Source organism: Branchiostoma floridae, chromosome 12 (assembly GCF_000003815.2).
Source record: "Branchiostoma floridae strain S238N-H82 chromosome 12, Bfl_VNyyK, whole genome shotgun sequence".
Lineage (NCBI taxonomy): Eukaryota > Metazoa > Chordata > Leptocardii > Amphioxiformes > Branchiostomatidae > Branchiostoma > Branchiostoma floridae.
In genome coordinates, this window is record NC_049990.1 from 3,461,076 (window position 1) to 3,473,179 (window position 12,104).

At 39.9% G+C, this 12,104-nt stretch overlaps 1 protein-coding gene and 1 non-coding gene across 2 annotated transcripts; one reads left to right on the plus strand and one right to left on the minus strand.

Moving 5' to 3' along the window:
• The first annotated feature begins 1,957 nt into the window (after positions 1-1,957).
• Positions 1,958-2,044, plus strand: Trnak-uuu. The gene is given in 2 exon segments: positions 1,958-1,994; positions 2,009-2,044. It is a non-coding gene; the product is annotated as a tRNA-Lys (tRNA).
• Positions 2,045-5,116: 3,072 nt separating this feature from the next.
• LOC118428261 (glutamate-rich protein 6-like) lies at positions 5,117-11,502 on the minus strand. Its single transcript, XM_035838274.1, has 9 exons — positions 11,342-11,502; positions 10,859-10,926; positions 10,316-10,470; positions 9,693-9,778; positions 9,384-9,456; positions 8,851-8,933; positions 7,855-8,083; positions 7,426-7,502; positions 5,117-6,889 (listed from the first exon to the last, which is right to left on the minus strand). The coding sequence occupies exons 1-9, from the start codon at positions 11,458-11,460 to the stop codon at positions 6,700-6,702; spliced, it is 1,080 nt and encodes a 359-aa protein (XP_035694167.1). The 5' UTR covers positions 11,461-11,502; the 3' UTR covers positions 5,117-6,699.
• Positions 11,503-12,104: the final 602 nt, after the last annotated feature.

A 12,104-nucleotide genomic window follows, 5' to 3' on the forward strand; every position in this document is an offset into this window, starting at 1 on the left:
CTACGACAGGGAGGGGTGGCTATCACCGGACACCTGTACATGTATGGACGGTCCCTTGTTGATATGATATCCAAGTAGATGAGTTGTTCTGGTTCGTTGTTTTTTTGTTCTTCGAATTCTTTTCTTCCTATCTGTATTGTGTTGTGTTTATTTTTCTCTGAGTGTATCGAAGTACCAACTTTCCAAACGTTTATTCTTGCTGTCAACAGTTTGTATCTTGCCTAATGCATTGCAGTGATTTAACATGATTGTATCTGCAATGCGGAACATTTCCGCCAGGAGGCATTAGTTTCCAGACAAGGCAATAATCTGTTCGAAACACAATGCCGCGGATTGTTACGAAAGCTAACCAAACACACACACACCCACGCAACAAGTGCATATCCCTCTATCAGGTTCAGGGCATGCGCAACAGGATATTGTGTGGCCATTTTCCATTAAATTCAAACGATACTATTATTAGTATGCCATGGGCTACATGTTCCAATGAACCAATATACATTATGTAACTACTACATTATATAACACACACGCCAGCACACTGCATGCATACAGACATTTAAAAAAAAAAACAGAAAACGCCTAAAAGTACGTCAAGAAAACAGCCGGAGCCGAACTTCTGCTTGGAGCATAGTAGCCAGTATATTAGACATAACTTTATTAAACAACAATTGTACAACTGAAGGTACAAAGCATGGCATCTACTGATTCATAACTACAGTTCCAATAGGTTAATATACTTAATTTAAGGGTACATAGTACGGGATGCAAACGGTCTTTTACAATCATTGGAGGGATTTCTTTAAATATATTTTCCTATACAGAAGTTATATAACCAATATATTACATACAACCCCGGTACACTACACATACATGCATATCAATTCATGACACAATCGAGTCACGAAAAACACATAAAACTCCCATTAGATCGTTGTTGTGGCACTTTAAACCCTTTTAGCCCACTTTGTAAATTCCCAGAATGGTGCAACACGCCGATAAACGATATAACGATGTCTGAGACTTCCGCACAAATCGGATTGTGCGACCATTACGGGCTCGAGCGGCCGTCGGAGGACCCGGGAGAACACGGGATAATTAAATCACGAATGTAACGGAGCCTGTTTTTGTGGTCGGTTTGACAACATGTTTACCAGTCTTACGTCTGGACCCGACGCGACAGGAATATAATGGGAACTTTCGTGACTTCGGAATTCTTTTATCTGGCAATACTGAACAGTCATGTGACATTACTTTGTATGCAATTAGCCCTCGGGCACGAGTTTGCAATAAAGATTATTTATTAATAGTTACCTGCACATAGACTAGACCTCTGATCCCCGAGTTCTAAATATATATATCAAGTTCAACTTGATATATAGGTTCTACTACCTGTCTTTACGCTTAATCTTGTTGTTTTACTTGAAATATACGTTAACCATTTGAGTTAATTCTGTGTATTTTATGAGATGTATGTATGTGTTGGCACCCAATATCAGCTAAAGCTGTCTGGGTTTGCCATGTATTGCACGTATTGCAATTTCAATAAATCTAAATATAATTATAAGTTACAAGGCTACGATAAGCCCCTTTCGCGCTTGTGTGTATATCAAAATGATCAATTCAAGTCCTTATGAGTTGCGTATCGACATGTTTTTTTTTTCTTTTTTGGCGCATTAACGTCACTTTGGGTGAGACGCTACCTGACGTTGGCTCACCTGTTTATAGCAACGTATCTAAATTTAGGTTACACACAGATAGGGTATATGTTTGTTTACTTCAAATTTAAATCTCATTACCTGTAATACAACAGGATTAACAGTTGAGCATCAAGCCAAAGTTGTCAAGAAAGAAAATACAAGCGACATCTCACTCTCAATACCTGTCGTTAAGTCATTTGAGGATAGGTGTAAACACCTGGATTCTGGTCGTTATTGATTAACCTTACGTCATTGGAGCCCGGTTAGCTCAGTCGGTAGAGCATCAGACTTTTACGCGACATGTAGCGATCTGAGGGTCAGGGGTTCAAGTCCCCTATCGGGCGAAAGATATTTTTTATTATTTTTACTCCGCGTACCGTAGGTACGCTCGGGAGTAAAAATATTGTTTTCATACTGTTTCTTTCTTTCTTTCTTTCTTTCTTTCTCCTGTCGCGATCGTTAAAGTGATTCCTCTCCGTCGTTCCTGCACCGAATGATCTGAAATTTGGCACAAGGGTAGAGTGTGCCAATGCCCAGATGCTTTTTTCTCCTTTTTTTGATAGATACCTTTAAAATGATTTTATGGATGTTTTTAGGTCCATTTCTGACCATGACTATATATTCTTGCCTCCTGTGCCCAGGTACTCAGTCCAAATGACCTGAAATTTGGTATGATACTGCGGGAGATAGTTATTAAAAGAACCAAGCTATCATTTTTGGCCCAAAATCACTTCATAATGATTTATAAGCCTGTTTGGCGGGGTATCTACGTGTATTTTCATGCGTTTCACGCGTTTCGCGCGTGTCACCATATATGGTCACGTCCCGCGAGTGACGTAATGTGGTGCAGCTGTGAGTTGTGCCTAAATGTAATTACCGCGTCACCAATACGCGCGGCACTTAGCGGAAGCGATGACCTGATTGGGTACAGCAAATGAGGAAGTGTCTTTCAAATTAGCAGCTTAACCATACCAGGAGAGCATGTCGTCGGGGAAGAAATTTGTTAAAAGTAAGTAAAAAATCGTACTGTTTAACTTAAAATTGGCTACAATGCACAAACACAGTAACAAATTTGGGTAGCTTGTCGTCGTTATTGTGTAGTTTTTGTACGTTTAATTAACGCAAGTTTAGAGTGTCGAGTTTAGCGATACAGCAGGGCGTGCAGAATGGCGCGGCGAGTGGTACATGAAACTACACAAAGGAAATACTAATCATTGTATTGTATTCTATTTTCTACTAGTCTCCAAGCAGACCCTACGGTGCCTTAGAAATAGTATCAAAGCTGGCAAGGGACTTAGTGTAGCCCTTTGGCCGGCTATCTCCATTTGGCCGGCTATGCTCCTTTGCCAGCTTTTATATTATCTCTAAGGCACCGATGGGTCTGCTTATTAGAGACTATTTTCTACTGGATGAAGAGGATACACCACCAGTTGTGCAGACACATGGGATTGTGCCTTGATAGAAGGTGTCAATTTGACAGTGCTAAATTTATTATTGGCCGGGTGCTGAAACTCTGGCCTGTCAGAGGGTACAATAGTCAACCGGCCACAAGTGGCACCAACAGACACCAAGAAGAGGATAGCAAAGTCAAGTGCAAGAAGTGTTCCCACATACATTATGAAATTATGACAGAAACACCATCATTCCTGCATCGAATGAAGTTTGGCACAAAGGTAGAGTGGGCCAATACCCAGACCCGATTTTTTCTGTTTTTTTATAGATACCTTTAAAATGATTTTATGGATGTTTTTAGGTGGTGTTCTGACCGAACTGTATAATTGTGCCTTCTGTGCCCAGGTATTAAGCCCAATGGACCCGAAATTTGGTATGATAGTGCATGAGATATTTACTAAAAGGACCCCGATATCATTAGCCTGGGTACCATTCTCCGCGGTCGGCTTTGGGGTGTTTTACCCGGCACCGACCTGCTTCTGTCAGTCTGTCTGATTAGCTGCCCTTTGAGATTTCGCCGATAGAGCTTGTAGCCGGCCTTTTGAGTTTACCCCGACTTTCTTTCTTGAAGAACAACGGTGTCTTCTTTGTTAATGTGTGAATCACTAGCATACTGTTTGCGTGTTGTAATCAAGAAATAAAAGTGTGATTACTGTACAGTACTAGTATGAAAGAACCGTAATTCCGAGTCATTCTCAAACTGGATTTTTTTTTTTCAAATTCAATTTTGGAACAGTCCATTTTCGCAAGGAGGAGCGGAGTAAAAATAGCTGAATTTGCTCCTAAGCAAATACCGGCCTTTCTAGTTTATTTTTTAATTCTATTTTCACTTTGCTTTATTTAGAAAAATCGAGCAAAACGTATTTTGAAAGCAATATCCTTAGTACCTTTTTTGTTCAACCAAAACATCCGTTACGTCAAATAGCAGTTATTCAAGCAAGTGGATACGATTTTAGAATATCCAAAATCATATCCAGATGCTTGAGTAATTGCTACTTGACGTACCTTATCTATTACCTGGATGTCTAACCTTCATCGACGCTACATTCATAAGTCCTGTGATATCTTTAATCATAAAGATATCACAGACAGGAAAATTTCCTTGCATTTCCAGTATCCATCCTGCAGTACCAGCAAATCACGTTAGGTGGCGCAATTATTCAACCGTATTTGCTCCACAAGGGATCATTGGACAGGACTACTCTCCAAGCAGAGGTTCGGCTCAGGCTGTTTTTGACGCGTTTTCATCGATCGGGCTCTATTTTGTACTGTTTTCTTTGAGTCTGCCAGCAAAGACGAAAGCAAAACAGTACGAAATAGACAGCCAAGCCTCTGCTTTTGCAAATCCAACACATTATATAACACCCAACTACACTGCATTTATCTATTTATAATAATAATAATAATAATCATCTGGTGTATTTTGCCAGCCAGTAGGTACCCAGTGTATGAGTAATGAGGCTGTTTAACGTGGTCGAGGCACCTCCTCGAGCACGGGACCCCCGTTTTACGTCCCTCCCGGAAGACGATTTCGTGGAAAGCTTCGTGACGCTACAGCAATCCGGACGTCCTTGGTTGGTCCCCCATCCAAGCACTATCCGGACCGCGCGTTGCTTAACTTCCGAGATCGAGGGATCGGGTGTACCAACGCGCCACGCGGCCGTTATGTATGTATATCAATTCATGACACAATCTAGCCCCGAAAAACACATAAAACATTATCGGGCTTTCTTTTGTTCTGTTTTTTTTAATGTCAACCAGTCAAGTTTGGTAGAGTAGTGTAGAGTTTTTGTTGTGTATGAGTGTTCACACCTGTAACTCAAGATCTTTTTTATGGATTGGTATCAATTTACTACGTGTGTAGTTATTGAGGTCCTTAAAAATGTTCATTTTATGCACCCTGCTATTATTAGTGGAATTAGATTTTCGAGGCAAGAAAATGCAATAAAAGATCATACACTGTATTGGAAGTTAAATGTATACTGTATTATATACCCCTTTAATGAATAACAGTTTGGACAACTTGGTCCAAATACAATATCATTATCAATTATCACATTAATAAAATGTCATGCCAGCTTCAACATTTACTTTAGAACATAAAATGCTTTATATACAATTCACATTGCAAATGATATGACAATTAGAATTATGCATAAAAGCTCTCATGAAACCAACACATAAGCTATGTACTATTTCTTCTAACCTATATATATGCATATATATGATCCCTTGAGACCAAACAAGAAATCCATATTGCTTAGTTTCAATACCTTGCAATTTCAACACATACAAGTAAGTTGCATAAATAAGTTCCAACACCAATAGATATATAATATATACAGGGTATAAAAGCTCAATGTTGGTCATGCCATGCAAGCAACATCAAAGAGTAAAACAATCATATTGCAATTAGCGAAAGCATAAATAACAATTTGTCTGAACACTAGAATTCTAAGCCTGAACACATCATATTGTGATATCATTGATCGTCAAGATAAGGCAGAAAAAGCTGGAAGAAGTTTTCAAATGGGTTTCTCTGAAGTTTGAAACACTATTAGCAATGACAGTAAACCGTCAAGCAACATAGAATATAGTTAGGTTTCATTTCTCAAAAAAGTCATGATTCACCTCCTATGTCATGATTTTTGTCATGAAACTGTCAGAAAATGACAGATAAGGAAAACAATAAGTCTTGAATTTGCTTTTTGTTTTCCCACTTTTGTATTAGAATTGGGGTCTCAATCAGTGAAGAATTTCATCATGTTGCCAGTGTTGGTAAACTGGACAACACAGTTCTTTGTACACAACCCTACTAAAATGGCCTGGGTTAATACCTAGCCGACATTCTGGAGACTGTCTGTACATGTCACCTTCCTCAGAGCAATACTGACTGTCTCCAGGACCCGTCCCTCCATCCCAGAATGGATCTTGCTTGTTGAGATGGAAAAGAATGTTACCCCATCCATCCCCAAAATGACATGAAACTGTTGAAAATCTATTTCATAAGCTAAGAAAATGACATTTTACAAGGAAAATCAACAACATAGGCTCCCAAACAATGAGTGGGACAGAAAAAAAATTTAAAGCTGGAGACAGCCCTGCTGGTAGTACTTCACACAGCAGCTAGGTGTCTCTGCTACACTGTAAAGAAATTGCTGTCCCAAACATGACTGAGGAAGTGTTACCAGTCAGTAGCCGGGAGGAAGGTAAAAGACAGTCACCAAAATGTCAGAGTAGTGTAAACACTCTGTAACAGACCTTAGTCAGCTTACAGATGTGCCCTATGTGTCAGAGACTGTCATTCTTGTATAGGCCTTTTTGCCATAGCTGAAGTTGTAGGGCTTACATGTATATCAATTAGGATTTTACCGTGGTCAATATTGACCGATGGAGGCCATACATAATATATATAAACACTTGGCTGTGTACTTTAAAGAACTTTGTTAACCAGAATTCGGATTAATCCAGAGACTGTACAGGTGTTGAAATCAAGCTCTAAGGTGCGCTAATTAACAAAGGCACAGTCGTTAAGCTCTAATGTGCACTAATTAACAAAGACCATGGGTGAGGCAGACGCTGATGTGGCACGACTCGCACGCTGCCTGCTGATTGGTCGTTGCTGGGACTTGCTGAGCCGGGTGATTCTACTGCTGAGGTGGGGAGGGGGGGACAGCTTGTCCAGCCGCGTGCACTTGGGGAACTTCAGAACGTTCTGGATCTTGTCAAATAATGTCCTGTAGAGAAAAGGGGTAAAAGTGTTAGGGTTAGAGAACTTCTATTTAGATTGTGTAAAATGGGGCACAATTTCTCTTGCACAGCAGTTAGTAAAAAAAAACACAGCTGTAAATGTATAAGAAACTTTTCATTCATCCATCTATCTATGAAAGTTGTATTAATTTGATATGGAGTACACTTTTCCAATTATAATGCAAGTCTTAACTGTACATTTTTGAAATACATATAGCAAACAATACATATTTCAACATTCGCAGTGCTTTTCATTTTCCAGTGTCAGGCTATATATTAATAGAAGAATAGGTGTAACTTGGAAGGGACTTTTTTCACCTTTCTATTCACAAATTATGAATTACAGATAATGGTAAGTAACAGTGTAAGCTATTTACATTGCTAACTACATGTAACTAGAATATTTCATATAAGCACTTCTTAACCATTTTCAACACTACCCTACCCTTATTCACTTACACACATGCATCACTAAACACAAAATATACAGATTCTGAACTAAAAAAACATTGAAGTGACTTACTCTACTTGAGTTTTACTCTGGACCAGGTACAGTTCCTCCAGGTCCTCTTCCTTCTCTGGGAACTCTGTGGTCAGGAACTGGAAATATATGGAACAGAAATGTTTAGTAAGTCGTGCTCATAACAAAATGTCATAAGATGGCAATTGAATAAAGTTAACCGCCAGTGGGGCAATTTTTCAGTCCACTGATACTGAGCTGGTAAAATTCCAATTGATTTAATTAGAACAAAGGAAGTTATCACTTTAGCACACCAGACACACAGAGACATAGAGACACAGATGGAGGGGGAGAGAGAGAGAGAGAGAGACAGACAGAGACAGAAAGACAGAGAGTCAGACAGACAGAGAGAAAGACAGAGGGGAGGGGGACAGAGAGACAGAGAGAGAGACACAGAGAGAGAGAAAGAGAGTTAGAGATAGAGAGCCTCACCTTTAGCCTTGTCCCCACGTTGAGCTTGATACTCTTGCTCTGCGCGGTGAACGTCAGGTAGATCCGATCCTGCGACATCACACGCACGGACATGTGGCGGTTCAGCGTGAAACAGATCGGCTGGAACGGCGGAGCATGGACGTGCGTAACCTGATCTTTCCAGTGCCATGCCCGCCGTTTCTCCCCATACACGTCGAACAGCGAACCCTCCATAGGAGTCAGGTGCATCCTGGAGAAACATTTAGCAAATCTTTTTAAATCACACATTTCTTCTTCATTAAAAGGCCTTCCTGTATTTCTGAAATGTAGTGATACTTGACATGTATTTCATTCAATTTTTTGCTGTACCAATTGTTTTCCATCGAAGATTGTGTATCAAGCCCATCACACATTCAGCACCTTCCCACAACTTTGCTCCCAACATTTACCCAATCAAGGTCGGTGGTGGCACCAGTTCAATTTTTCACAGTTTATTGCTTGCTGGTGCAGAATTCAAGTAGCATATTATTAAGTACCATCCTCAGTAGTGACCGCTGGCTCAATACTTTCCTTGGTTAGCAAGCAAAAGTACTTAAAGTAAGCCAGCAGTCACTACTGAGGATGGTACTTAGACTAGAGTTTAAGTAGGTGCAAAGTGCAAGTAGGTAAATCCTCCAACCAACTCCAAAACACAGATGACCTTGTTCATGACTAACTCCCAGTCATGGTCTGGAGAAAGTCAGGAGGCCATTGTTGGCTTACATTTGTAGGATGGCTATAACGTTAATTCACCTTTATCCGTGGAGAAACCTATATCCGTTGCTTTTAAAAACAGGGTATCTGGCAATACCAAGTCGACGGACGGTGGTTTCAAATTGCTGCATATTTCGAAAATATTGCAATTTGAAACCGGCGTCAGTCGACTTAAAATCCTTAAATACCCTGTTTTTAGAAACAACGGATATAGGTTACCCTACAGAAAAAGGTGAACCAACATTACATAACAGTATATTATACCTGATGGTCCCAGTCTGGAAGTAGGAGGTTGCAAATCCAGAGGCATCAAACACAGCCAGCTGCTCCGCTCTGTCTGCTGCATCCTGGAACAAACAAGTTGGGCATTCAGATTAAACTATTGAATACAATATGTACATAAAACTTTACAACTTCAAGAGTGGAATTCAATATCAACTAAGCTGATTAAGTCTTATTACCATCCAGGAAATAAGATATGCCAAAAAGCAGTTACTCAACTTACTCAGCAGTTACTCAGTTACTTGAGTAACTGCTTTTTAGCAATATCAACTAGATTCCATTGTACAGTCACACTTGTCTGTACGGACCATATATCTGAGGAACCCAAGTGTCAGGATTAGGGGGTCTCCTGTTAATGGATACATGGAGTAGTAGAATAGTAGAATCTCTCAGGACTGGCAATGCAGAAAGCAACAGACCCCACATCACCACAATCATGACCCAAACCCGTTCACCAAGAATAAGTGGCAAGATAGATGAGGTGTATCAAAATGACTAGGATGCTGAACTCTCACCTCCTGTATGATGTAGGTGTACTGTTTCTTCTCCACTGAACTGATGGTGACGGCCAGGGAGCCGGAGGGGTAACTTTGCAGGGTTAAGGGTGAACAACATTTTCTTTAAAACGTTAAGCACAATGAAGTAACCATTCGGCCATTCGGGTACCAATTTTTGGTTACAGGGTTACAGATCACCTGAGATAAGGTTACTTGATGAATACCTTTGTTACTTGTCATAATGGCTAATTAGTAGAGTATATTAAAATGAATATTGTAAAACCTTGTTATCAAGAGTGAATGTAACAAAAACATTTCAAAGGATACTAGACGTTTCCAGTGCCGTCTGGGAAGAGCATAAAGAACAGAGTCCCATCATCGTAGTATCTCATGATCAGGCCAAGCTCATTTCTCTGTAAGGAAAGAACAACAAATCATCATTAAACTAATTTTTCTTTAAAAAAAAAACAATATCTGAGAACTTTACCTCTGACTGTCAAACAATGAAATTTGCCAATACTTCTCAAAAATAACTAGTAATAGACGATAAACCGGATAGTGAGTGAATAAGTGAACTTAAAGTTCACCTCAAAGTTACAAACACTAGCTATTTCTGAACACAGTGTAACACACACTAGCTTAATCACATTTTTATTTTTTATTGAATAGAAATCTTGTATTTACCAATTTCAAGTGTTAAAGTAATATCTAATTGCTTCACAGATCTTGATATTCTAACTTTGACTTCAATTTTTGATCTGTCAGGAATAGAAGATTTCATCAATACTGTTCTAACATGAGAGGTAGAGTTAAAGATTGCTGACTGTTCTTGGCCAAAAAAATTCTATACTGTAAATTTGCTTGATTGCTTCATGGCAAATTCAAATCATGACAGAAGAGTCAGAAAGGGTCAGAAAAAATCTAACAAAGATACAGGTTACATGACCTACCCTCTGAGCCAGAGTGTTTTCTATTGGTCCAGGACAGAAGATCTCCTCTGGAGGCGGGAGCTCCTCCATGGGTGATGAGGGTCGGATGGTCCAGCCCTCGTCCATGCACTTCTGCGACGACAGCTGGTAGTTTATCGTCTTCATCTGACGGGCAACTGGGGAGGGAGAAGAGATGTTGTCTTGGGGTCAGTACCAGTAAAGAAAATTCAGGGATTGGTATGCTTACAGGTACAGAGGCGTAACTAGCATTTGTTCTACTTCCACTTTCAAGCTTCTGTAAATGCAGAAAAGGTCGTGGTAGTTTTATGTTCATTGCGGTGGTTTTTGCGGTGGTCACTTCACCGCGAACCTAAAACCACAGCAAATATTTTTCCATTATATTATTTTACTACAGTCTATGGAGCTACCACAAACTTAAACCACCGCAAACACTCCATTTTCACACTATGGCGAAATCAAATCCCTGCGAACTTAAATTCATTAAGTAAGACTTTTTCAGAAGTTACAACAAACTTGGGACTGTCACAATGGCTGGATACTTACAGGCAAAGAAGTTTGCCTGGTTCATCCCAGCCAGATTCTTCTGTCTCTCTGCCTCTCGCTCCTTCATCCTGGGATAAAAAAAGACCACAATATGATGAAACAATATTTTTTTCCAGCTCTAACTTTTTTCATCATGAAGATTTTCTTTACTGGGGAAAAGTATCAAGACATCTAGGAGGGTCCCAGGAAATGTGCCTCTGGAAAGCATTCTAGACATAAGCCAAGCTCCTGTGTGTAACATCCCCTTTCCACTGGAGACAGATCACTCTATAAATTTCAAAGATAAAAATGTTTTTAGCATTTTGTGAGTTTTGTTGTATTAGATATTGAATCATCTTGAGGTAGGTTACACAAATTTGTTCACTATGATCACTTCAGGATTGCCATCTAGGAAAAAGAAGGTCTGACAAAAACCAGCTTAACAGCGTGGTTTGATCAAACCAATTCTGTCAAACCAAAACAACCCCTCAAAAGAAACCCTACCTTTGTGCTGCCCTCTCCTTGGCCGCTCTCCGAGCCTGTTTGCTGCCAAACGGTGCGTGCGGCTTGATGTCTATTTTTGCCGGGACCGTGTCCTCGGTCTTAGACTTCTCCTCATACATAAAAAGCAGGAACTGGTGGTAGTCTTCACAGCAGTACAGCTGCAAGGGAGGAACAAAATGTTAATAAACTGATTGTTTAGCCTTTAAAAAATGTAGAGCTACTCTCCCACAGAAAGACGCTATGTAACGTTAGTTAACCTTTATCTGTAGGGTTACCTATATCCGTTGTATATAAAAAAAAGTATTTTTGGATTGTTAAAAGTCGATGGAAGGTAGTTTCACTTTGCAATATTTTGCAAATTCTGACATTTGAAACCCACGTCTTTGACCTGAAATCTCTAAATACCCAGTTTTTTTTTACAACAACGAATCTAGGTTACTCCACGGATTAAGGTGAACTAGCATTACAGTATTTACAGGTTCACTGTACCAGAGAAATTCCCCTAGCCCTTTTCAACAAGTACCATGAACAGTGGACCGCGGCTTGACCACTATTTAGTCCTAAGAACTGCAACCCTTTCCAGTAACATACACAATGGGTGAGCAACAACAGACGGGATTCAAACTCCCAACCTCTTGGTATAGTAACTGGTAACCGTTGACCAGGTACACTACTAGACAGCTGTGTGAATGCTATACATGAAGACTTCAGCCTGCGGAGGTAGCCATTATGGTAGCACCTGGATTTGAAGGTTTTAAACAAT

Coding starts and splice junctions, on each gene's coding strand:
- LOC118428261 (XM_035838274.1), bottom strand. CDS start 11,460: ATGTATGAGGAGAAGTCTAAGACCGAGGACACGGTCCCGGCAAAAATA. Junction 9,779..10,315: donor AAAACACTCTGGCTCAGAGG/GTAGGTCATGTA, acceptor CTTTCCTTACAG/AGAAATGAGCTTGGCCTGAT. Junction 9,457..9,692: donor GACGGCACTGGAAACGTCTA/GTATCCTTTGAA, acceptor AACCCTGCAAAG/TTACCCCTCCGGCTCCCTGG.